Below are 26,244 nucleotides of genomic sequence, written 5' to 3'. Positions count from 1 at the left end.
GCTAGTCGGCCTATCGCACTAAAATGTTTGTAGACACTCGACTGCTGTCGATCGTCTCGTTCTCCGCCTCACCTCCCTTTGGTCCTTGTGCTGAAGGATTTGATGTAGCAGCAATGAATTTGAACACCCATATCACAGGTAAATAAAAGCCTTTTCTCAATTATAATATCCCATTTCCTTCCTCACAAGTCTTACCGTTATCAGGAGTGAAAACATCCTCTGCGAACCCATTACTCCTAACAGCCTGCGATCACAAGGGACCGGGGAACTCGCAAGAAACAGAAGATAGACGTTTGCAAAAAATAAAATAGAACAACGATCAAGGAATTCCCTAAGTGGCGTGTTTTAATAGCACTTGGCAGCACCTTTGACAACATAGACGATGGGCTTTTAATATAGCATACATCTCCATACATACACACACACCATTGGCAGCAGCGGCTGGTGAAGGCAAGGCTTTCACACCCGCTCCGCTGTCAGCCTCAAGGTGGCCACGGCCGGTGTGTTTTGAAGTCTTACCTCTGAACAAACTGCTGGCGGCTGCCCATGTAGTTGGACTCAGTGGGAAAGCTGTCCGTCTACGGAGGAGGGAACAAAGCAATTTAGTGACAGGGGGAGTCAGAGAGGGAACACTATCACGGGGGAAGACAACAGAGGTGGAGCACGAGGTGGTGTTTATGTTGGTGGGATTGATGATTGTATGTGTGAGGAATTGGAGATTCACTCCAACATAAGACGCCATCCATACATCCTTTTTCACTGAATAGTCTATGATGCGTGGTTGTCTTCGTTAAATAAGAAAATGTAACCTCTGACCATGATCGTTAATAATAATGAATTTTTAATAATAATACTAATACGAATACTTCAGATAACACCTTCTATATACACACTATCTAATGTCTATATGATGTATACTAGGGTAGATAAAAGAGTGTGCTATTATTGGATTCATTTTATGGCTAGGACGCTTCTGGAGAGGTCAAACTTGTATTGATGATGAACTGCAGGCTGTTAAAAGAGCTTATTTGAAGTTTGACCACGGGCGAAAGAGATGAACTTTAAACTGAACAATTCCCCCTTGGGGGAAGGGAGGTGGGGAGATGACCCAGGGAAAATATATGAAAAGGTAGAGCCTGGGAGTCTGAATGAATCACAGTTCACACTACACTGTGACTTTGCTTAGTGTATGTTAATATGTATAAATATATGTGCAATTAACTTGCTGTGCATTATATTCCTTTGTTTGTTCTCATATTAATATTGCCAGAGGAAGCAGGACTCTTTCTGAGTCTCGGATGTCTTCCATTTGGTTTTCAGAAAACAACCACATGTGCACCAAAAACAGAGAGGATTCATGTTGCATAAATCTATACCATAACACACACACACATTTATCTTTCAGACAGACTGTCACACTAAGCGGGTGTTAAATGTTCATCAATCAAAAATAACACAAACACACACACACACACGCACACACAAACTGACACACACACACAAACATTTCAAACAGTCCCCTCGTCTTTCGTTCAGTCAATCTGGGTCTTTCCCTCATTTTCCTCTCCCCCTGTTAATCTCTTCTCTCTATTCTCCTCTTTCTTCGGTCATTACCTCTATTCTCCATGTGTCTCTCTTCTCTTCCTTGCCTCCTCCCTCACTTTTCCTCCTTCTGTTAACTTCTATCTTTCCTCTCTCTCATCTCTGTTCCTCTTTTTTGTTCCAGCTCTATCTCTCTTTCAACCTCTACAAACACACACACACACACACACACACACACACACACACACACACACACACACACACACACACACACACACACACACACACCCCAACACAATTGGTCTGATCCATGGTCTGTTCCTCTCTCTCCCTCTTTTCAAAAGCGTCTATCTTCTCTCTCCTCCTGGGTTCCTCTTTTTATAACAAGCTCTTTTCTTTCTTTCTCTCTCTTTCTCTCTCTCTCTTCTCCTCCTAGCTCTTCTCTCTCTCTCCTCCCGCTCTCTGTCATCCTCTCTCTCTCTCCCCTCTTTGCATTAACCTTTATCTCCTCCCTCTCCCATCCCTCCCCTCCCTCCCTTTGTGTCGGGCTCTCACCCCCTCCTCCCTGTGGGTTATTACCAGGGAATATTAGTCTTTTAATCATGTTAATTAAGATGATGAAAATGCCACTCAGATCCCGAGAGCTCCGAGACACGGGTGATTCTCCCAAGTCGCCACGGCACCACACGGAGCGTAGCCATAGCGACGCACACACAGAAATAGATATATAAAAAAATGTAACAACCTAAACAGAAACAAAGGCAGGAGATCAGTGTGTTAATAATTAGCGGGTAAATGAATCCCCCCAGGGGCAGTTGCTGGCTTTAATTAGATCAGTATGGAAACATAGGGGTGTGTTCTTGCATTACCATTATACCACTGAACACCGCAACTCTAACGATCAGAACCACAAAAACTATGGTGTATTGAATCAGCATAAGTACTTCAAACCACAACCCAATATCCGTGCTCTATGAACCTTACTGCAGGGTCACCGGTCTCCCACTGCATTCAGCCGAAAGGCATTTACCGCGAGTCTTACAAGTTATGCCGGGAGGATTCGTTTTTTCACACTCCTCCAAAAAAGTGCTGTGCTTAATGTACGGACCACCAAGGACCTACTAAACGCTGTGACCCAAGCCAGCACACCACGTCAAACCATGTTGTATCGTCATCACAGTGCTGTGACCCGTGGTTTCCCCTCTGAAGTCGCCCGCTCCCACTAGCACATGTTCTATTTCTGCGCTGGCAGCGGATACCTCTCTCTGTGCGCGACATGACGGCCTGTCGATAACGCACTCCTGTCCCCGCTGCTGCGCGGCCGGCCGAGTGTGAAAGGGTTTGTGAATGTCAGACAGGCACACACACACGCACGCACACACACGCACAAACACACACAAAAAATACACCCACACACATACCCACGCACACACAAAAACACACCCACACACACATTGACCTTTTGTAGCGCCGCGTCCCACCTCCACCCCCTTCACCACCACTGCCGCCCCTCACACCCTCACCATTCAGAGAGCAAGGACCAGATAACACAGAGCACCCATACAGTCCATCAAAGCCCAGGGTTCTGACCATAGCCGGATGTGTGAATGTATTCAGCGTTGAAAAAAAATAAAATAATAACAGCTGGAGTATTGTGAAGAAAGGTGAGCGGCCGAAGCCATCTTTCTTCCTTCCCCTGTTTTTCAATAACGCGCCCCTTCTGTGTTCGCACAACCAGGGACTTACCCTTGGACGCCATTTTGATTCATCAGAGCTTTGAAGGTGCGTACTGTGATGAGGATGAATAGACCGACGGCTGGAAAAATGTTTCTTTAGCAGCGTCCGCCCATGGCCTTGGAGCGTTAGATGAGCAGTACTGCACATTTTTTATGCAACGCAAAAATAACACAAAATGACGCCATTCAAGCAATCCGAACCATCCAAGTGTATGTACAGCACAGGGTCAGAGGGCTATAATTAACAGTGTTACAGTAATAACAGTGATACATTGGTTAAGTGGAATATGACAACCAATTAAAAATTTGAAATGTACTCGATTTATTTACTTATTCATCCATTCCTGAGAATTGAACTGAAAACTAGTTTATGCTGATCAATACAATAGTATGTCTGCCCAATACTAATATAAAGATATACATATACTGTATACATACATATTTTCATGTAGAATATTGTTTGAAGAGGACGAACCCGTAGCAACACATCACACATTCACAGGCAGAAGGTAGCGGAGATGTTAGGGGATTCAATATTTCCGGTGGTGTGTTAGGGTGGTTAGTCCGAGCAGTCAGCAGCAGAGCTTTTAATATTCTGTTCAGTCCAACCTGTTCGGTTACTCCCCGGTGGACGCCTGGAAGTTGAACGTTGGGGTAAACACTGGGTGTGTGTGTGTGTTTGTTTGTTTGTGGGTCTATAATCTGTATCTGTTTGAAGGGGCCAGGAGCTTCTCGTCATGGTACGTCAGCTAGCCTCACTAACAGCCAAGCCAATCATCGCACCAACATCTAGATCAACATCAATGCACCACTTAACAAGTTCATTCATCTGTTGGTTTTAATGTTTGGTTTGTTGTCTTTATGTCCGAGCCTGCATCTGTGTGTGTGTGTCTGTGTGTGTGGGCATGTGTGTGTGTATCTGTGAGTCTATGTGTGTGAGTGTGTGTGTGTTTGTGTGTGTGTGTAAGAGACAAATTGCATCATATTGCAGCTTCTCTTTCACACATGATCAGGCGTGTTTGTTTTATGGGTGGAACAGGACAAGCACCACCCCTCCCCATGGGTGAGATCCATGTATTTGTCCTTTGCTGTCCCCTATAAATATACGCTCAGCTTGGAGAAAACACTGCCACTTCAGTGTGTGTGATGTTCCTGTCTGCATGAGTGTGTGTGTGTGTGTGTGTGTGTGTTTGTGAGATCCATATCGCATAAAATGGCACGATCTGATGGCGATATAATCTATAGTGTCTAATAGTAATTTCCCGCCATTGGTTATCCAGTGTCTGCCAACCGGTTGTAAGTGATCAGCCGGTAACTATATGTCCTCCTTGGCTTATCGCAATGATCAATCGCCGGACATCAGCAAAATTGAGTAACAAAGGTAACTTTGGGTAGTCTGAGTATATGTCTATGGTGCGCTTCAGCATTGTCGGTGCAAAGCAGGAATAGCCGTGCTCATCCGTATTGATCGCTTTGATCTCTTTGCTGGTAATCGTGTCGATTGGTCACCCATTCGAGCAACAATGGCGAAAGCGTCTGGTTTGTTTCTTGGACACATTCAACATGTCTATCAGAGAAGTGGAGGGGTTCCTGGTTTGAGATAACCTTGAATGGATTTGGATGATGAAGTACATGCAGATACTAGGCATGCATTCATGAGCAATGCAGTGGGGGAACTGATGTGTACGGTCAATATAAATACTGCATTCCTAGGATTGAGACTGTGAGGAGCACGCCACTTTATCAGGAAGAGTGATTGTGTTTGAGGAGAGGCGGATTGTTATTGTGTGTCGTTTGTTTATTCCGTTCTTTTCACGCTCCGCTGCCCACAAACTTGAAAAATATTTTGTTTTCTAATCACCACAGTCTCCCTGCAGAACACAAACCTTTCCTCTGCTGTTCGTGGGAGCTAGTCCATCATCTGGAAACAGCTGACAACCCTTATATTTCTAAACGCTTTGTTGTGTAATGTAAATAAGGTGATGATGTTGAAGGATACGTACATAAGGTAATGTGTATTACAACATGCCCTGCACATTATATGGACTGCTTTATGATGTTTGTTTCTATGCTCAGCTGATGAACCAAAAGCAAGCCTATGTCTGTGTGGTCGTTCAACTTCTGAATCCAAATCTGAATTAGCAAAGCTAAGGCTAAGGCCCGGGGACGTTTATCACCGGCGCTGTGATCCTTGCCACGTCTCATGCCCCCGCATCACGTGAGGCCCCTGGGGCCTGACAATGCGCCTGGTATTCAGTGTAGGAGATAACACGGTAGTTATACCGGGCAGGTCTCGGTGCGCTTCGCCACGTGTGAGCCATGTCTCTTCTGAGAGAGGAGAGAGAGCCGGTAAATCAAGGCACAAATAGCTTTGAAAAAAGGCGAGTTATAAAAATACCAAACAGTCATCGTATTTCACGATCACAGATACAGAAGCTGTTCGATTTGAATGCGACACGCAAATGCCAGTGATTCAAGTTGAATTTAGCTAATCGTGTTGCGTCGTGAAGTTATGTCCAGCCAACCAGAGCAGTTCTGCTGGCAGTTTGGCAGAGACGCTGGGCCCTAGCCCAGTGTCACCGCCTTAATTGGCCGATGTCATAATGTTTCCTCACATCCATCCCGTGCCCGTATTTCTGCGTGGACAAAAAGCATCTCTCTGATGGCCTTCACTTCAAAGCAGAAACCTTGTATGTTTCCCCATATGTCTGTGGTTCAAAAAACGCATGAAACATGAGTATGAGCGTGTATTAATGGAAACATAACTTGGGATCAATTAAGATTAGCCCGCTTTTTAAAAGCGTTAGTATTTCAAGGACTCGGAGCGGAAGTGGTGTGCACCGTGTGAACTGTGAGCGCGATATATCACAAGCCGACAGTGTTGCAGGGATTCGATAACAGAAAGAAGATCCTGTGAGAGTAATATCAGTGTTGCTGTAAGGGAGAAGCGATAAAAGGAGAGGAAAATTAGGAGAGAGGGAAGAGATAAGAGGAGAGAAAAGAGAAGAAAGGAGAAGAGGTCAGGAGGAGATCGGAAAAGTCAAGAAAAGAGAAGAAATCAGGAGAAAATACGGGAGTGAAGGACTGGGTAAAGATGAGAAGAAAGAGGAAAGAGAAGAGAGGCAAGAAGAGAGGAGTGAATAAACGAGGAGAGAGGAGAAGACAGCGTGAGATAATGGAAGAGAGGTGAAGGTGTGGGGGTATAGGCCAGAGGTATGAGAACAGAGCACATCACACTTCAAAGCTGAAATGCTCCAACCTGCCCCGCTAATGCCTTTTTATTATTCCTTAAGAGCAACGCAGAAGACTTCCTCACTACCGCCAACCTCTCCTCTGCCTCCTCCTCATCCCTCCTTCTCTGCCTCTTCACTCCCTCTTCTTCCACTTCCACCTTCTCACCCATCCCCATCTTGTCCCACGTCTTCCTCATCCCCCCCCCTCATCCTAACCCAACCACCCATCTTCCTCCTCTACCTCAACCTTCCTCTTTATCCCCTCCTCTTCCTCACCCGTTCTCTTCTTCCTCCTCACAACCACCTCTTCCTCCTTCTGCTCTTCACCCCCTCCAATGTCTCCAGCTCATCCACTCTCCTCCCCCCTTATTTTTCCTCAACCTCGTCACCTCTTCTATCGCCTCCTCAACCCCCTCTTGCTCATCTCCCCCTTCCCGCTCTTGCTCATCCCTGCCTCATTCTCACCCACCTCCTCATCCTCCTCCTCTTCCTCCTCCCCCTACTGTTTCTGTATAGATTACCACACGCTGTAAATGTGGGCCCTGGAAGACAACCTTATGATTGAAGACGCGCTTGGTGAGTATAAGACCAATCGCAGGTTAATGGGATCCAAACACGGCAAAATCTCTCTATTTAAATCAAAACCTCTTTACTTTGAAACATTCAGGCTATATTTTTGCAAACCAGATTCCCAGATGTTGGGGATAATGCAACCTGGTCGAGACAGTGCCATGAAGAACGGCAAAGGACCCAGCAGAACCCCTGAGGAGCCCAATTTTAGACTTTGGAAACAGAGTTAGGTTATCACTTGGACATTATCAGATTTGAAAAAAGTTCAAACGTGAAACTGAGATAAACCGTTCATTATTAACTTGTCTTTTCAGAGTTGCACGCGGTTAAACTGTCCAGGCTAAATTGCCATTATCAACTGGTATTTATCAGAGTTAAATTGTTAATTGAAAAGTCAGCAATGAATTGAGCAACGAATTGGAATAACAGGTGAATATAATGACCTTGACCTTTGATTAACTCATACACACAGGATCACAGCCAAATAAGGTTTTCTGTCAAGCATGTCTGTCATTCGTTACTTGAACCTTATGCATGCTTGACAATCTCAGAGGCCTTTTACTATGGGAATAACCAAGAGACAAAAATTGTTTTCATCAATGTCTTTCTTTCTAAATGATTGTTAATGTGTACCACTGTCATTCTGCTGGTCGGTCCTTGTTATACTGTTATATCCTTGATATATTTATCTTTTTATATAAATATAACATTCAATGCCCTCATTTGTGTCAGTTTGTCGTTGTGGTATTGAAATTGGTATCAAATTTGCCCTTTACTAGGTTTTGTACACACAAAAACACACACACACACACACACAATAAGGAAACTCTTTTGCGATGCATGTGAAATTAAATCAAGGGCTTAGCTAAATCCTGTCCAAACACAGAGAACACCAACAAGCATGACATCCTTGGCAATAATTATATTCCCCTCATCTACGCGTGTGATTGATTTATCAATGTCCATATTTACACATTCTGGGGTAATTCTGTTCTTAACCAAAACAACAACAAACAACAACTTTACCATCCATTACATGGTTGACCCACACACCCAGAGGGAGTGGGATTACTGAGTGAATAAATATAACCCTTAATACGCTCGTTGTGTCAATTTGGACACTTTCGAAATCCCTTTGTCCTACATGCTATGTGAACTCTCATTAGTATATATTCACAGAGCAAGAACAACGTTCATGTTTCTCCCTGCTTTCTATGTATTTATGGCAAAAACTTGTGGAAAGACTTAGACTGTGTGCAGAACTTTAACTATGAATATGGTTTAAAAATCAGGAATTATTTAGAGACAGGTCCAAAGATAATAAATCCCTGAATGCATGTTAAAACACATAGTCCATATATTTAACTAGACATATTTAAACGCCCACGGATAGATATACACTGAAGACAACAACATTTTAATACATTTTATCAAACTGTAATAGTTTTAAAAGAGTAACCCAAGTTCTACAATTTATAAAGGAATGCTTGTGAGATGTTAGAAATGTATAATTTGTGATTCGTGTGGGTGTGGGTGTATGTGTAACTGTGTATGTGTTTGAAGGTAGGTAGTCTTTTATATAGTTACTCTCTAGCAGGTCTAACGTTGTTGGTTTCAGTAACAATTGAGTGAACGCGGCATTTCACTTTCTTTCACGTCATATTTGGTACGACTTTTAATACAAATTGATGTTATGTAGGATGGGTCACGGAGTAATTTGACTCACTGACAAACTTAGCTAGCTGAAGAAAACTACAAAAAACTGTCTGTTAAGGATTCAAATCAACACTGTAGACTGGCCACCATAAGAATACAGAAATTTTAATCTCCTCTCCAGTGACTCGAGCCGTTATGGTTTCTTTGGTAGAATATCTCCGTAACAAAACAGGGGCGTAACAAGGCGATGCTCCGCCCATGCAGTTATTTGTTTCCGGCCCAGGCTTTTTGTAGGCTCTGACCCCAGAAGCTCTAGTATAATCTATTAGGACTGATTGATCCAATATCCGACTGCTGCTTTCTGCTATTACATACATTGTTATCCCATATACAATCCAAATATTGCATCCAGTAGCATATTACCACATTTAACAGCTCTGCTGCTATGACCTAAGTTCTCCCACACCAAAGCAATGACCTCTTGACACAAGGTCAGGTTGATATCGATGCAGGGGCGAGATACAAGCCCAAAAAATCCATAGATGGTGTGGAATGATCATATGTATATCTCTGTAACTGTACTGTAGGTATAGAAATAGAATTAACATCTTAAACAAGCTTTATCCATGTGATTCCAAGATAAGCCAAGTCGTTATCTCTGGTTAGCTTATCCGTCAGCTAGCTCTGAACTTGAGACAGATCACAGCCTAGTTATACCTAAGAACCTATTACCTCATTTAGGAGCTACCTCACTTAGGAGTCAATTAAGCTAACTGCAAAATGTTGAGTTAGAACCCCTGACTCTTGAGTTCATATAATATATATATATATATATATATATATATATATATATATATATATATATATATATATATACAGGGTGCGATTTGCCGGTGGGGATGGTGGGGATTATCCCCCCCTCTGGTTTACACGTCCTACCCTCTGCTGAATTATTTTTATCCTCGGTGGGGATAAAAATTATCCCCCCCACCCAAAGTATTTTCACGATTACATCGTAATAATTAACAACCAAAATACACAGGGTCCGTCTTCATTTTGAAACATTTTAAAATGTTTCTCCAAATTATCCCCCTCTCTGGTTTTTTCACAAATCGCACCCTGTATATATATATATATATATATATATATATATATATATATATATATATATATATATATATGTACATGTATATATATATATATATATATATAATGAGCATCTACTACATCTGGTGTAAAGTTCTTATATATTCACAAATATATACATTTCATCCAATACAACCTAATTACTTCGGAGGTTTTGATTTTTTCTTACAGTTGTCAAGAAAAACACCTGTTTTCTGTGGTAATTTTTCGAAGTAGGAACATTCCATTTGTTAAGGAGATGATTAAAGCCCTTTTCTTCTGTTAAAACCTACCAATGAGAACGAGTGTTTCATGTTAAAAAAGAAATGAGAGGGAATGATTTGTTATTAGACCAAACGACAAATCCGAACAATGGTACAGGTGTTTCATGTTTTTTTTTTTTTTAAAACCTACCAATTAGAGACAATGATATTTGATTAAAAAACAGAACAAATGTTTCATAATTTAAAAGAAACCGACCAACAGGAGCCAGTTTTCTTGATGAAAACAGAACGACCAATGAGAAGAAATGTTTCATGAATAAAAAAAAAAATCAATGAGAGTTTTTTATGATTGAAGGGAGAAGATCCATGTGGGCTAAACACATGAAAGGAAAGACAATATTTCCATCTGAAATCCTCCGTTCCGCAGATTAAAGGATTCCAGAATATACCCCAACAGCCCAGGACAGAGCACACACCAACACTACACTACGCAGACATATAAGCACACAAAAACACACACACACACACACACACCACAACACAACACACACACACACAGGAACGATAACGCACTACGCACAAACACACACCCACAGACAAACATACACATATACTACTCCTCTGTTCAAGGTGGGAGGATAAAGTCAGTGATTCTTGAAGGTGACCTTGACAACATGCTGGGTCATCAGGGATGTTTAAGCGGGGGGGGGGGGGGGGGGGGGGGGGGGGGGGGTGAGAGGTGAAAACAGGGAGAATCAGGGAAGGGAAGAATTGGAGAAGGGGAGTGCTTTAAGGCAACGTGACGTTTCTTTGATGCATCCCACCAAAGAGCTGCGTGTCAGTCCAGATTTACCTTCCATCAGCCAGGCTGCAGAGGAAACAATCAGCCCTAATCTGGGGCTCTGACCCCATCTGACCCTGCCTCCTTCTCCTCCTCCTTCCCCTCCCCCCCAGGCCCTCAGAGACACTCCATTGGCCTCGCTCTCTTCAACACATCCCTCGACCCCCACCAGTAGCTCATTTGATTGGTTACTCCCTGGGCTCTCCTCATGTCTCTCCCACCTGGGAGTACATCATCCCCGTGTGTCGACTCGACCTCCGCAAGGACCTCTGAGAGGACATGAAAGCAACCGGAGAGAGGAGGAGGAGAGAAGGAGGGGGAGGGGTAGGAGCAGAGGGTCTATTTCATTCCTGATCAACGTGGCAACATGAGCAGGGAATGGGAGAAATACGCATTTTGGAACACGAGAGGAGCAGAGGAGAGTGAGGAGAACCAAGGAGGAGAGAGGGCCGGAGAAGGAAGGAGCAGAGAGCATAAGAAGAGAGAGGAGACACGAGAGGATCGGAGAGGGAAGGAGAGGAGAGCAGAAGAAGAGAGAGGAGACACGAGAGGACCGGAGAGGGAAGGAGAGCAGGAGAAGAGAGAGGAGACACGAGAGGACCGGAGAGGGAAGGAGAGCAGGAGAAGAGAGAGGAAACGGGAGAGGATAGCAGAAGAAGGGGGGGAGGAAAGGAAGGGAGGGGAGAGCAGAAGAAGAGAGGGGAGAGCAGAAGAGAGGAAATGCGAGAGGAGAGGAGAGCAGAAGAAGGGAGTGGAAATGCAAGAGGAGAGGAGAGGAAAGGAGAGCAGTAGAAGAGAGGAGCGGAGAGGAGGGCAGAAGAAGAGAGAGGAGAGGCGAGAGGACAGAAATGATTAGAGAGGTGGAGAGGAGCGATATGGAGAAGAAAAGAGAGGAGAAGAGAACCAAAGGAGGGGAGGAGTTAGGTAGACAGTAGAGCAAGGAGAAGAAGAGAGACTATCGACATCCATCATGCGCTACCCGCCGGGTGGTATAAATATCAGGGTGTTGTCCGGAGTGATCATGGATCCGACGTCTCCGCCGCGCTACTTTATTTATTAAGAGTGCTCACGGATCAATAGGCCCTGGTGACAGGATAATCTGCCGCTGGTGAAGCAGTAACATGAGCTATCACTACGCTCATCTGATATGACACCCACACAACGCCATGGAAACAGGCCAGGGGAGGGGTGAGGGAGAGGTTGAAAAGAGGTAGAGAGAGGTAGGGTCAAAGAGAGAGAGAGAGAGAGAGAGAGAGAGCGAGAGAAAAAGACACACACACACACAGACAGAGAGACAGATATGAGGGAATGGGGGGAGAAGAGCGATAGGGAAGGTGGGGGAGGAGAGCGTAAGAGTGAGAGGAAAATAGAGAGGGAGAGGGAGAGCGAAAGAGGGATATATAGAAAGAGAGAGAGAGAAGTGAGAGAGAGAGAGAGAGAGAGAGAGAGAGAGAGAGAGAGAGAGAGAGAGAGAGAGAGAGAGAGAGAGAGAGATAGAGAGATAGAGAGATAGAGAGAGAGAGAGAGAGAGAGAGAGATGCATCTGCACCGAACAGATATGGGATCAATAGAGTATAGTGGTGAGCTTGATTGATTTGATTGTAGAAAGGTTTTAAAAATGACTTCCCTCCAAGACATAAAAGCAGCTTGGGGTCCGCTAGGCCTCATCTGTAAAGCGCAACCGAGAAGAAGACACACCTCCTCCACCCCCAGCTCTCCCTCCACTCCTCTCTCATCCACTTGCCCCACCTCATCGGCAGGTTCTAAAGACTGGTGTTGTTCGTTCCCTCCTTCCACGACTCGTCAGGAGGTTCTAGAGACTGGTGTTGTCCGGGACCCCTCCCCCATCTCGTCAGGAGGTTCTAGAGACTGGGCTTGTTCGATGCTTCCTCCCCCACATGGTGAGGAGGTTCTAGAGACTGGGGTTTTCCGTTCCGTCTGACGCTGCGCTCCATCAACGCATCGTGTTTCCAGCGGCGCTCCGGAGACGACGGGAAACAACCCAGACAGCAGGAGCTCCACTATTATTATTACACACACTCATACGCATGCAAGCACCCACATCGCACACACACCTACCCCCACACACACACACACACACACACACACACACACACAAGCACTAACACCCAGACACAGACACACATCCAGTATTGGCAGAACACTCGTTAAACGGAAGGCTGAAATGTCATTTCCGTATCGACGGTGTGCTGTGTCCGTGGGGCGACTTTAAACCAAAACACAAAGCCGGGATGTGGAATGATTTTTTAGATTCACGATTGATTGAACTCCATCGATCAATGAACAGGTTGTGTAAGACATTTCCAATTATTTCATTTACTTTATTCACTATACTGTAGGCTACTTTGAAGGACTGGAAAAGAAAGGGAAAGAGATAGATATAGATAGTGACAGAGTGAGAATGATGGAGAGAGGAAGGGGGATAGCAAGAGAGAGAGAGAGAGAGAGAGAGAGAGAGAGAGAGAGAGAGAGAGAGAGAGAGAGAATAGATGAAGACATGGAGTGACCGAGCCAGGGAAAGTGAGAGAATGCTGGACAGAGGACAAGAACATTATTTCTCACGTACTAATGAGAAATGAGGGTAGAGGAAACTCACATTACTTACTGCCTTGGCTCAGGAGAGTGTCGTTGTGTGTATGTGTGTATGTGTGTGAGAATTGGTGTGTGCTGAGGTGGAGGGTATTTGTAAGCGCTGAGGTGGGTGTGTGAGCGTTGTGTGAGCATATTTGTGGGTAAGGAGTTTGTGTGTACATGTGTGCTGTGTGTGCGTGTGTATGTGTGCAAGTGTGCGGGCGTGTGTGTGTGTGCGGTGCCTGTGTGTGCGTTCATGCATGTGTGTGTGTTTCAGTCAAGGTCAGGTAGGTAGCGATAGTAGACCCTCAGGTTGGACCAGTGCCAGCAGCTCACTATGCGGCCTCCATTTTGTTTGACTTTGGAAGAATATCTGATTTACGGCTGAGAGAGACGACATCCAACAGCCTCACTCTTCTCCCTCGCCTCACCCCCCATCTCCCCTGACTACCCCCCGCAGGGAATGACAGAGCCAGCACCCCAGGAGGGACGTACAGGAGGCCCTGGGGCCCATTCAGCCCGGACAGTGGAAAACCCTTCAACAGACACACACATACAAATACACGCACACTAGGCATTAGGCACACTACACCAAATACACTGTGACAACCCACACACACACACACACACATAGACTATTTGCTGTCGGCTGTTCTGATTGGACCAAGTATGCGCGCTAAGTGTAACCAGAATCAGGCAGGTCAAAATCCTTAGAAATAAATAATATTTATTATATTGATAATAATTCTATAATATCCCTGCTGGTAACAGAAGGATGGAATCATAGACTGAAAAGATCAAGCTGATGATGTTACCTTTGTCTGGCCCAGTTGGTGATGCCACTATTTTTGTGAGCAACATGTATCCATGTTGGAGTAGGAACTAAAAGCCGCACCACTGTCCAGCGCGCACGCACACGCACACGCACACACACACACACACACAGGCTGAATGAATGCTTTGAGGCTAATTTGAGTGGTCATGTCTCCTTCACAGAGGAACTGAAAGCTTGAGGTCAGAGGTCAACCAGTGATTCCACATGGGCCAGAACACACTGATCTGTTGTTGTTGGCTCATTAAATATGAAACACACTACTACTACACACAAACACACACACACACACACACACAGAGAACTCACTGTTCGGATCTCAGTCAGTTTGTCTGTCTGTATCACTCTGTGTCCGTCTGCCAGTCTCATCACTTGTCTTACCGTCTGTCTCTCTTCCTGTCAGTCTGTATGTCTTTGTATCCGTCCTGTCTGTCAATGTGTTTCCATGCGTATCTCTTTCATGTGAGAATGTTAGTCTGACCTTGGTCTACAAGCCTCATACTTCACTATTCACCAGGGTTAGGGTTCTAACTGCGTGTCATAAAACATTTACTTCCACCTCTACCACCGATTTCATCCATCACAACCACACTTTCCTCCCGTCGCTCCGTTCTCGCCGCTCTGCGTCTCACACAGGCTTTTAATTGTGTAATTAATTAAAAGCCACTTGCTCTTCTTTGAGAAAGAAAGAAGATCAAGTGGGTGGGTGGAGTCCCTTTTAGAAATATGTATTTTTACATGATACAGTAGCTCTCATTTACACTGATTAGGATCATCAAAAGAACCATCTATTAAATATGATGACCGCTTAATGATCACCAAAAATAAGCGAAGTACCAAACCATACATTTAAAATCATTACAATATGATAGATGTTCATGATCAACAATCATGAACATCCGATAAATCCCAAGTTCACCTAAAACATATACATTATATATATATAAAATATGTATATGTACACATAAATATACACATATATATACACACACACACACACACACACACACACATATATATATATATATATATATATATATATATATATATATACTCAACCATAGCCTTAATCTATTTATCTGTATTCACCTATAGATAAATGCATAATACATATACAGCCCTGTCTGCACTCTTGCAGACATGTAAAGTATTTTGCCTGAAATTGGATTATTTTGGGATTGAGAGTTGATTTATTATGGAGTTTGAAGGTTTTAAACCCCTCCCTGACATGGTGGGGTTGATGAACATGTGTGTACGTGTTTGTGTGCATCTGTGCATGCGCTTGTGTGCGTGTGTATGTGTGTGTGTGTGTGTGTGTGTGTGTGCGCAGGTTGTTAAACAATATAAGTTATTCATTGGATGGGAGGTAAATATAGACACATTTTGTTCTCAGGTCTATTGCTGCTACATCATCAAACACATACCCATGCACAAAAAAACACACACAGACACACACTCAGGTACACTTACTGACACATACACAGATGCATGACAATCCTGCAGCCATATAGGGACGCATATTCTCGAACCACATAGGGAAAAATATAGATGTCATTTTTCACTCCCCTACCCCCAACCCCTCTGGCTGCAGAGCTGTCTCCACCTCCCCCTCAAACGTTGATCATGTGAGCTTAGGGTAGATAAAATAAACTTGAATATTAATAATTCAAACTGTCAGCATGTAGCGTTGTGTGTACAGCAGCACTACTTGCCCCGGTCCAGTACATCCCAACATACAAGAGTCTCCTTAATGTAACCGTTTAAAGTACGGAGAACCAACGAGGAGCCACACAGACTCTTAAGAACATGCACGCCTCCCAGAACTGACCATCTCTCTTTATAAGCTGGAGATCCGCCTGACTAACAGTCCCACAGTTATCAGTCCCTTCGTGTGCGCACACAGACTGAGTGAGAGTGAGAGTGAGAGTGAGTGAGAGAGAGAGAGAGAGAGAGAGAGAGAGAGAGAGAGAGAGAGAGAGAGAGAGAGAGAGAGAGAGAGAGAGAGAGACACACTCACACACACACACACACACACAGACACAGGAAGAAAAAGAGAGGTGAAATTAAATAGAGAGTGTTTTTCAATTCTCTGGCTCGATGGCGATTGAAGTGTTGGGTTTCATTGAAAATACAGCAAGAAACAAGCTTCAGAGGAAATTGTGGATTGTGAATGTGTGTCTCGGTGTGTGTGCATGTTTGTGTGTCAGCGATGTATGTGGATGTGTGTCAGAGGAGGGTGTGTGGGTGTCAAAGAGGAGGGTGTATAGTGTGTGTGTTTATGTGCATGTGCTTGCTTATGTGTGTGTGTGTGTATAGAATGTATGTGGATGTGTGTGTGTCAGAGGAGGATGCGCGTATGTGTGTGTGTTTTTACGCGTGTGTGTGTGTTTATGTGTGTGTGTCAGAGAGGAGAGTATATGTGTGTGTGTGTTTGTGTATGTGTGTATAGAATGTATGTGGGTGAGTATGTGTTTCAGAGGAGGATGCCAGTATGTGTGTGGATAATTTGTGTGTGGGTGTGTGTGTTTGTACGTGTGTGTGTGTGTGTGTGTCAGAGAGGAGGGTGTATAGTGCGTGTGTTTGTGTGTATGTGGGTGCCTGTGTGGGTGCATGTGTGTCAGAGGAGGGCTATGTGCGGTTCGGACAAATACAAGATTGTTCCCCTCCTAAAGACAACTAGAGAGATGGCTGGAATACACAATGACCTACACACACTTATTGACCCCACACAAACTGTTTCTGCTTTGACTCTCGCACGCACACACACACACACACACACACACACACACACAAAACTCCAACACCCACAAACACACACACTAACACTTATCACACCCATGCCTTCCTCAAAACCCCCTAAGACAAGCGCACAAATACTTTCCCACACAGAAATACATATCCTCTTACCCACCACTCATCCTTTGACACCCCCCCGACAACACACACATTAAAATGCTCATCAAGTATATAAAGACAGAGTGTATTTGTACACAAAAACCAAACCAAACCTACACATCGAAGAAGAGCCCAAGCCCCTAAACTATCAACACACACACCCACAATACACTGTAACACACCCAAGGACACCACACACACAAACACGCTATACTCCATACACACACACACACACGTTATACTTCCCAGTCCCACACACCAACACACACACAGCCGCTGTATTCCCCCACACACCAACACACACTTCAATCACAGACAATATGCAGCTTAAGCCTCTTCCCTCCATTCATCCCCCTTTTAAACCCTCAATAGGGGTATTACACCACAGCATAATACATTCAACACACACACACACGCACATTACACACACACACACACACACACGCACACACACACACTCCTTGGCAAGGAAGAGTGCATCGTGTGAACCAACAGACCTCTGAATGACACTCCTAATTTATATTTAATGAGTAGACCGAGGAAGCTGTGGTTTCGTACCATCAACGGGGGGACCTGGTGTCAATCTATTCAGAAGAATACACTCCGGCTAGGTCACACACTACACACACACTGATAACACTCTTCTTCTTTCGCCAAACCTCTCTCCTCCTCACCTCCCTCTCTCTTGCCTCAGCACTCCACCCTGTCCTGACCCAACCTCGCCCTCCCCTCATCACTCCACCTCAAATGCTTTCTGTCGCCCCCTATAGGTGAGATCAGCTACCACTGTCACCTCCGTGTAACAGCTTTTCCACGTGTCCCTCCCTGTGCTGTGTGAGTGTTTAATGTTTCATAAAAGCACTTCCACGGCAAATCAAATCATCACACTAATTATCCAACTAATGCAAGATATGATCATTTAAGGCTTATTAAAGATTTGTTTAATCTGCAGGGGTTGGGAGGTAAACATGAGAGAACAAGATAGAATCAGTGATGGAGATAGGTAAAAGTTCCTCGAATGACACAGTGGCCTTATGGTATTCTGACCAAATCCTGTGTGATGTTCCCGGCAGTGAGCCTCTAGAGAGACTTACTGGGATCCCTTCTTCCAAGAGGATTTAATCTCGGGGCGGATTGGCTGCAGTCTTGATTCCTCACTAAGTCATACCCTCAACGCCTCAAGAGGAATTAGAAGTTATTACGCCCGACTATCTGCTGGGGGGTGGTGCCCTCCAACCGGCTAATGAAGGCAAGATCTCTGCTGGATCTGGGGTAACGAACAGAGATGGAAACCTCAAGATACACAGATACACTTTCTTCTCTAGTCCCCCTGGCACTGCATTATCTGTATCAGTTGCTTCTCTCTGTCACTCTTCTGTCCTATCACTCTATTCTCTCCTTCACTCTGTCCCACTCAATCACACCCTTCTCAGATGACTCACTTCTGTTCAATTCAAAGGGCTGTATTGGCTTGGGACATGTGCATTTACATTGACAAAGCTTGTCGAGTGTAAAATTATCCCAAAAAGAATAATGATATATATATTCAGATATAATAAATGAAACAGTGAACGATAAAATGCTAAATCGATTCCTTCCCTCTACTCTCTTTTCTCTCTCACTATCCCTTTCCATCACTCCTCCCCTATCAATCTCTTTTCCCCCATCACTATCTCCTCTGAAGTCCCCCATTGCTCCTTCTCTACATCTCTTTCTTCTCTATCACACTCTCTATTTCCTCTTTTCAACTCTATGCTCCGCGTTATGGTTCAGGCGTACGTGAATGTGTGCGTGTGTGGGTGCGTGTGTGCCTGTGATATGATATACATCAGTAGGAACTTGGGAGCTAGCAATAGCTCCATTTTAGGCCTGAACGCCCAGAGCAGACCTGAGATGTCCTTGTGGACAAGGCAGAGCTGATGTGGTTAAGTTGTCGTCATCTATTTATTTATTCCCCTCCTTCTTCTAGAGCGGAGCCCAGCGACTCGGAGACAGCAGATAGGCCAGAGATCGATGGAAAGAGAATTCTGCCCTGGCTCCTGACATGCACTCCATCCCTAGATTCAGATCCCTCTCAGCTTACATACCTCGCTCCCAGAGAGATGGACGGATACAGAAATAGAGAGGGAGGGAGAGGAGGAAAAAGGGATGGAGGGAGGGAGGGAGGAAGGGGGGAGATAGAGGGGGATTGAATGGAAGAGGAGAGAGAGGCGAATCAGACCAGAGAAAAAGAGAGCAAGACAGAAAAAAGACGGGAGATGGAGGGATGGAGAGCGAGGGACCAAAGGGAGAAAGAGGATATGGTTGTGTTCGAATTAAGAGGAAACCGGATGCCGGCAGCCATCTCCCAGTACACAGGTTGTGTTGAATAATACAGCGAGTAGCGGCACAGCACCGCGTGTTGGAGCAGCCCTGTAAACAAACACAGAGCACCGGGGAACATGGCGTCTTGTTTCTTCAACCAGCTCCCCAACGCGACTACTGCACGGCCGCTAATGGACGCGATGCTCTGTGCAGGAAGGGTGTCGTGGGCAGGACCGACGGCACCACATGTAGTCAGCTGCTCGGATTGGACAGGCCCCATAATGGTCTGTGCGTTGATCTTTGCCCTATTCATCTGGCGAATTAGGAGCAGAACTGGAGCAGGGGGGTGGGGGGTGGGATGGGAGTGTTCCCTGGTGAGAACACGTCGTTTCTGATCACAGTCATCCACACTAAGCCCCCTCCCAACCAGATACACACCCACACACTCAGGCACACGCACACAAACAAACACATCCCCTTGGCCAGGACAGAACCCGGGGTGGAGGGAAAGACTAATCCCTCGGCTGGATGGGATGACCTGGGCCAGGAACTAACAACCACACGGCCGCCTGTGATCGGGTACTAACCCCATGTCCCAAACATCACCACCACCACCACCACCGATCATCATTGTCACCATCATCAACACCACCATCCTCATCATCATCATCATCACCACCTCCATTATCATCATCATCATCACCAATGCACCACCATCATCATCCTCATCATCATCATCACCAACATCATCATTGACGTTATTAAGAGGAACGGATCACACCAAACTGGTTTCAAATCATCCTGTGCTGCTTTGCAAATTCGAACACGCACGTACTGATACACATATAGACACACATACTGACTTACTGAAGCTTGCAGACAAACATGTATACATGTACACACACACATGTTTCATCATGTGGTTATGCTTGTGGTGCAGTTCTAGACTTTATCTCAGTAAGCCAATGACCTTTCCCACAACGATGCTCCCAAACAGGGCCAACGCCTGTTTGGTGTTTATGTTCATAAAAGGCATATAATATTCATGTCAAAATAAACCATTTTATTTGTTATGCTTTTATTTCAATTCAGAAATAAAAGGCTGGGTTTCCTTTCTATGGGTATGCCACCTATGGCTTTATACTGGTTCGTTAAGAAGCGGGCTTAATCCGGCTTCGACACAACAGACTTTAAATGGGCTTAGTGCCACAAAGACACAGACGTCGTCACGTTCCAGACTTATACCCCTAAGTACTCCCTGCAAAGAGCTATTAAATGACCATGAAAAGAGAAGCACAACCTGCTTATCTCAATAAATTAAATCCTCCAAGACCAAAACAAGAGATCAGGTCAGGTATGTCTCAAAATCCTACAATGCCGCTAATTAAAAAAAGAATCCAGAATATATACAGATACGAACGCTGATTGGACTACTTGAAAACAACTTGAGTTGAACCAAAGACTCAATTCTGAATCTAAACAAGCATCTGGTTAATTATTAACAGAGACAGTGGGTTTCTATTTATTGCGATTTGCAATTCATGAGTTATCAAGGTCTGCGTGAATCTGTGGAATACCAAATGAAGCCGCGGAGAGATAATATGATACATGAAGAAAAGCCCTCAGTACCTTATTGATTAAGTTCTTTCATTAGATTCAGCACAGCACCGTATATTTCTAACCCCAAAGAGGTAATTATTTATACATAACATGAAAAGATAATCTATTCCCTTCCGAGGGAGAGGTCATCGGTTCATAACCACTTGTCAAGACCTCTGCGCTTGCTCTCCAAATACTCCTGTCAATAAGACCCAGCTTCCGAGGAGGTGAATCAGCACTACTTTATATAGAACAAAGGAATAAATAGTTAAGTATGATGCAAACTGAATGATAATGGAGTTGTTTAGGGCTCTACGTCATCCTTTGATCGGCTGGGAGAAATCCCTTTTATCACCTTCTTCTTATAAATGCCCTGACTCCTAATGCTCCTCCATATACTGCTCATTTAACATGCACGATTGCGCACGTAACAAAAAACCTTTATATCATGAATATTCCTCATCTTCACAAACTAGCAGTGTGGAATGAGACATGACATGGTGGTGGTGGTGGTGGAGGGAGGTGTTGGTCGGGAAGACAACACACAGGACAGGCGTTCCAATCGTTACAGGTCTTACCTGGATGATGGACATGCGGTTGGCGGGCGTTTCCGTGGTGCTGGTGGCTGGGCCAGTGAAGCTGGTGTGACACCCCACGTGCCCCTGGGGTACACTGAGGTTGTTAGCGGTGGGCTTGAGGTACATGACCTCTGACCTGGGGGAGCTGAGTGGAAGGCGGGTCTGGTAGTCAAAGTACATTGGGGAAGTGGCGAGGGAGGGGCTGCTCACCACGTTCATCACGTTCATGGCGTCCCGCTCCTCCACCTCGCTCTGCACCAGCATGATGTCGTTCTTGTTGATCTTCTTCTTCTTGCCCTTCCCCAGCTGCGGGTGCGAGTACTCTGCGATGCGGCAATTGTACGTGCGTATCTCTTTGTTTTCCCGCTTGCACTTGATGGCGATGGTTACCATGGCAGCAAGCAGCATAATGGAGATTATGCTGAGCGTGACGATGAGCGGCAGCGACATGTCCCAGTTGCGGTTCTCCTCGTTGATCCTGGGTTCGCCTCCCGCAACCGGCCCGTTGTAGGCCTTGACGATGAGGCGCGCAGCGGCGGTCAGCGTGGGCTTGCCGTGGTCCATCACCCGGATGATCAGCTCCACCACGGGGTTCACGTCCTCCCAGAAGGGGTGGGCGGTCCGCACTTCCCCCGTCACCGGGTCCATCTCAAACAGGTGGTCTTCGTTCCCGTCAGAGATCTCGTAGGTGAGCCGCCCGCTCTCGCCGTAGTCGTTGTCCACTGCCCTCACCGTGGTAACGATGTAGCCCACGCCCACGTTCCGTGGGACGTGGATCTCGGCGGTGTCGTTCTGCAGAAGCGGCAGGACGATGACCGGGATGTTGTCATTGACGTCGAGCACGGTGATGCGCACTGAGGTGTTGCTCTCAAGGTGGGGCGAACCGGCGTCCTTCGCCAACACTTTGAAGTCAAAGTACTTGATCTGCTCATAGTTGAAGGATCGCACTGCATAGATGGCACCATTGGCAGCGTTGACGTTGACATAGGTGTTGACGTCCCCGCCGCTGACGTTGGAATTGATAATGCTGTAGTACACCGTGCCGTTCTGGCCCAGGTCGGGGTCGTGAGCTAGAACCGAGCCCAGGTACTCCCCAGGGATGTTGTTCTCGGGGATCTGCAGCAGGTACACCACCTTGGTGAAGCGTGGAACGTTGTCGTTCTCGTCCAGAATCTTCACGGTGAAGGACTTGGTGGAGTTCAGGGGAGGGATGCCGTTGTCTTTGGCCACGATGGTAACGTTGTACTCGTCCTGGACCTCTCTGTCCAGCGGTCGGTCCGTCACCACCGTGTATAAATTGTCATAATTCTCCTCAAGTTTAAATGGGACGTTGCCAAGCACTCTGCACTGCAGCTGGCCGTTCCTGCCGGAGTCTTTGTCAGTGACGCGAACGAGAGCGATAACGGTGCCCGGGGGTCGCGCCTCACTGATCGCTCCCTGTCTTACAGACACGAAGCCTATATAAGGCCAGTTGTCATTCCGGTCCAGCACTTTCACAGTCACTTTACAATGACCGGGAATTGGGTTGGGCCCTAAATCCTTGGCCTGGATGTCAATCTCAATAATTGGGCTCTCTTCGTAGTCAATCTCCCCCTGGATCTTTATGACCCCCGTCCTAGAGTCTATGGAGAACAACTCCCGGATCCTCTCTGGGGCATAGCCACTAAAAGAATACACAACCTGACCATTGTTGCCCTCGTCAGGATCAGTGGCGTTTAAATCAATAAGTACTTTACCAGGGGGGGAATTTTCAGGGATTTCCACGACATATGAAGGCTGGTCAAACACAGGACTGTTGTCGTTCGAATCAATAACTTTAACATTGATCTGCATCGTGCCTGACCGGGGGTACTCACCGCCGTCCGTGGCTGATAGAATTAGCGTGTGATGGCTGCGCTCCTCTCGGTCCAAGGGCCGTTGAATAACTAATTCTGGAAATTTAGTGCCATCCCCTCGGGATTTAACCTCCAAGGAAAATAGATTGTAGTCGTCCCGGGTTATTTGATAGGTTTTAAGACCGTTTTCCCCTGCATCCGGGTCGTGCGCGCTGGTCAAAGGGAAGCGTGTGCCTGGGACTGCATTCTCTGAAATGTCAATATCAATCTGGTCCGAGGGGAAGGTTGGAGAATTGTCATTTATGTCTTGGATGTCTATTTTGATCATGCAGATATCCTTGTCGTTGGCAAACACCTCCATGGAGAGCTGGCACTTTGGGTTCCTGCGACACAGTGTTTCTCTGTCGATGCGCAGTTTGGTGTAAAGAAGTCCGCTTTGGGGGTCAACGTCAATGAGATGCGGGGCAGAATTCTCAAGCACTCTGAAATTTGCTTTTTTTGCCTGCCCCTGCCCCGTCTGCTCCAACCCAATTCTTGCATCTTTGGCAATGTTTCCGATCACCGTCCCTGGCCCTTCCTCCTCTGGGACAGAATAATTTAAGTTTTTCAGCGTCAGGGCTTGAGCCCATAACAGTAGGAAAAAGAAAATAGAAAGATACATCCCCCTCTTCCGCAAGAACGCTGATAACCTTTGTGTGTTTACTCCGACCTGTTGATGTGACGGGCCAAGGTATTATGTGTACTCAGCGCTAAACAACCACTTGTGTTCATTGTGTGTGGTCCCGGAGATCCACCTTTGATTGTCTTTTTCTCCCTCGCTCTCCGCTCTCTCCCGACGATCCTAATTGATATTCAGCTGAGTACCCGGACTCATTGGAGCAATAATGGCAGTCCGCTCTCCACCAAACAGAATAGTCATTGTACTTGCGTTGCGTTGCGTTACCACCTAAGAGTGAAGATAGAGAAAGTAGGTTAGCCATCGAGGTATTATATAAATCGCTTTTTTTGCATAGGTTATTGAAACGTGTTCTTTGCGTAAATCATCTCTACGGTAGATTCTTCACAATTTCACCTTGGCGAGAGAATCGCCGTAACCTTGTAATACAGCATTAGAAAAGGGTTGATTTCTAAATTCAATAATTAATCAAGAGATTTAGAATGAAAATATGTGTAAATGTAGGTTTGTTGGGAAGCTCGCACGCTAAATAAAACTATTATAGAAACTATAACAGTCTTACATGCATTCCCCCCATAATAAATAGGTAGGCTACTATAATAATTGAAATAATACAATTTTTCGTAATTGTGCGGAACTAAAGACTAATGGACCAAACTGAAATGTGTCACGCTTGAGCCTCTTACGCGCATTAACAAATCCGCATAATCCGCACATTAAGACAAAACCCTACAAAACATCAAATTTCGGAGTCACCTGAGACACTGCCGCTTAAATCATATATAGTACTTCTCCAACATTGCTCTCCTCTCTGTCTCTCTCCGTCCCCTCTCTCAATCTATCTCCCCCTTCTCCATCTCCGTCCGTCCCTCCCTGGCAGATTCAATACACCAAGTAGCTGTTGCGTCGGCTGGCTTGGGGGAGTGAGGCGTGTGCCCGTTGTTGAGGAAGCGGTTTCACACATCTAACTCCACGCAAATAACATTTGACACCTAGAGAAACAGACACAGCCACCACTTACCTAACACTGGCACAATTCATCCTCCACAACAGTGAGTAATATCCAGAGCAGAGTTAGAAAATCACCCAGCGCCCTATAGTCCCGGCACCCTCTGGACCAGCACTGTTCTCTTCCCCCGTGCGCCCGCGAAGCCACAAGTCCTCCAACGCGCAGCGGCCGAACGACGTCGGAAGAAGAAAAAAAAAGTGGTCCAGAAAAGTCTGCCTGTAATGTCAATGAGCCAGGGCGCTCCGAGACGTCCCCCAAGCTGTCAGGATGTCTCGCCGGCTTTGGAGTCACGGAGTGTCACTCTCTGGACTAAACTGTTTCTGAGACGGTGAACAATCCGGATGGAGAATCTATATCCGATGGGAACGTTAAAGCACAGCGAGAGAAGCGATGTGTGGGATACCCGGGTGTCGTGTCCTTGCCGTTGCCCGCTGCCCAGCTCAGGTCCACCTGAGCGACAGCAGCTTGGAGAGGAAAGGCGTGTTTCCAGTGACAACGTCCCGTCTAACCTCCCCCACCTTATCTTATGCTCGTCACCGAATCCGTTTTTCAATGACAGTGAAATAGAAAGTGATTTTGGTATTTTACGCACGTCCGCGTAGCGTCGCAACAACGAGCGCCTCCTCACTGACTGAACTGTGCATGCACCGCATGGTGCATTAAACATTGTCGCTGCGCTGCCACCAGCCAATCAGGTTGAAGAGGCGGGAAAGAGGGCGGGGTTTAAAAACGGCTCTCTGTATATAGAGTAGCTGATTGGTCGCTGGCGTTTTACCGGCGATGCATCTTTTCAAATCTCACGGAGCATTGTTGTGTTTCAACAGTCAACAGCTTTAACGTTCCCAGCCTGATGATGGAAAAAAATATGAAAACATGAACATAAAGTATAGACTCTGTTTAGGATTCACTAAGGCTGGCTATGTAATTTAATCGAATGGTTCATTTCAAATTACTTTCAATGCGCACTTGCACTCTCTATTTTAAATTAGAATCACTT

The 26,244-nt window shown here is 45.6% G+C and overlaps 1 protein-coding gene across 1 annotated transcript in view; it reads right to left on the bottom strand.

Moving 5' to 3' along the window:
• The window catches only part of pcdh17 (protocadherin 17), a gene marked incomplete at its 3' end in the record, with an annotated part of 62,964 nt that extends 37,103 nt beyond the window's left edge, over positions 1–25,861 (bottom strand). Inside the window, exons 1-3 of the mRNA XM_079737052.1 lie at positions 25,260–25,861; positions 21,728–24,508; positions 520–578 (exon numbers count right to left, since the gene is read on the bottom strand). Of these exons, the coding sequence (XP_079593178.1) occupies positions 520–578; positions 21,728–24,223 (2,555 nt within the window). The 5' untranslated portion in view covers positions 24,224–24,508; positions 25,260–25,861. The remainder of the gene's footprint in view (positions 1–519; positions 579–21,727; positions 24,509–25,259) is intronic.
• Between the last annotated feature and the right edge of the window lie 383 nt (positions 25,862–26,244).

This window comes from Pollachius pollachius (genome assembly GCF_949987615.1).
Source record: "Pollachius pollachius genome assembly, chromosome: 5".
Lineage (NCBI taxonomy): Eukaryota > Metazoa > Chordata > Actinopteri > Gadiformes > Gadidae > Pollachius > Pollachius pollachius.
Note: the sequence above shows the minus strand (reverse complement) of the source record. Positions and strands in the feature narration are given on the sequence as shown.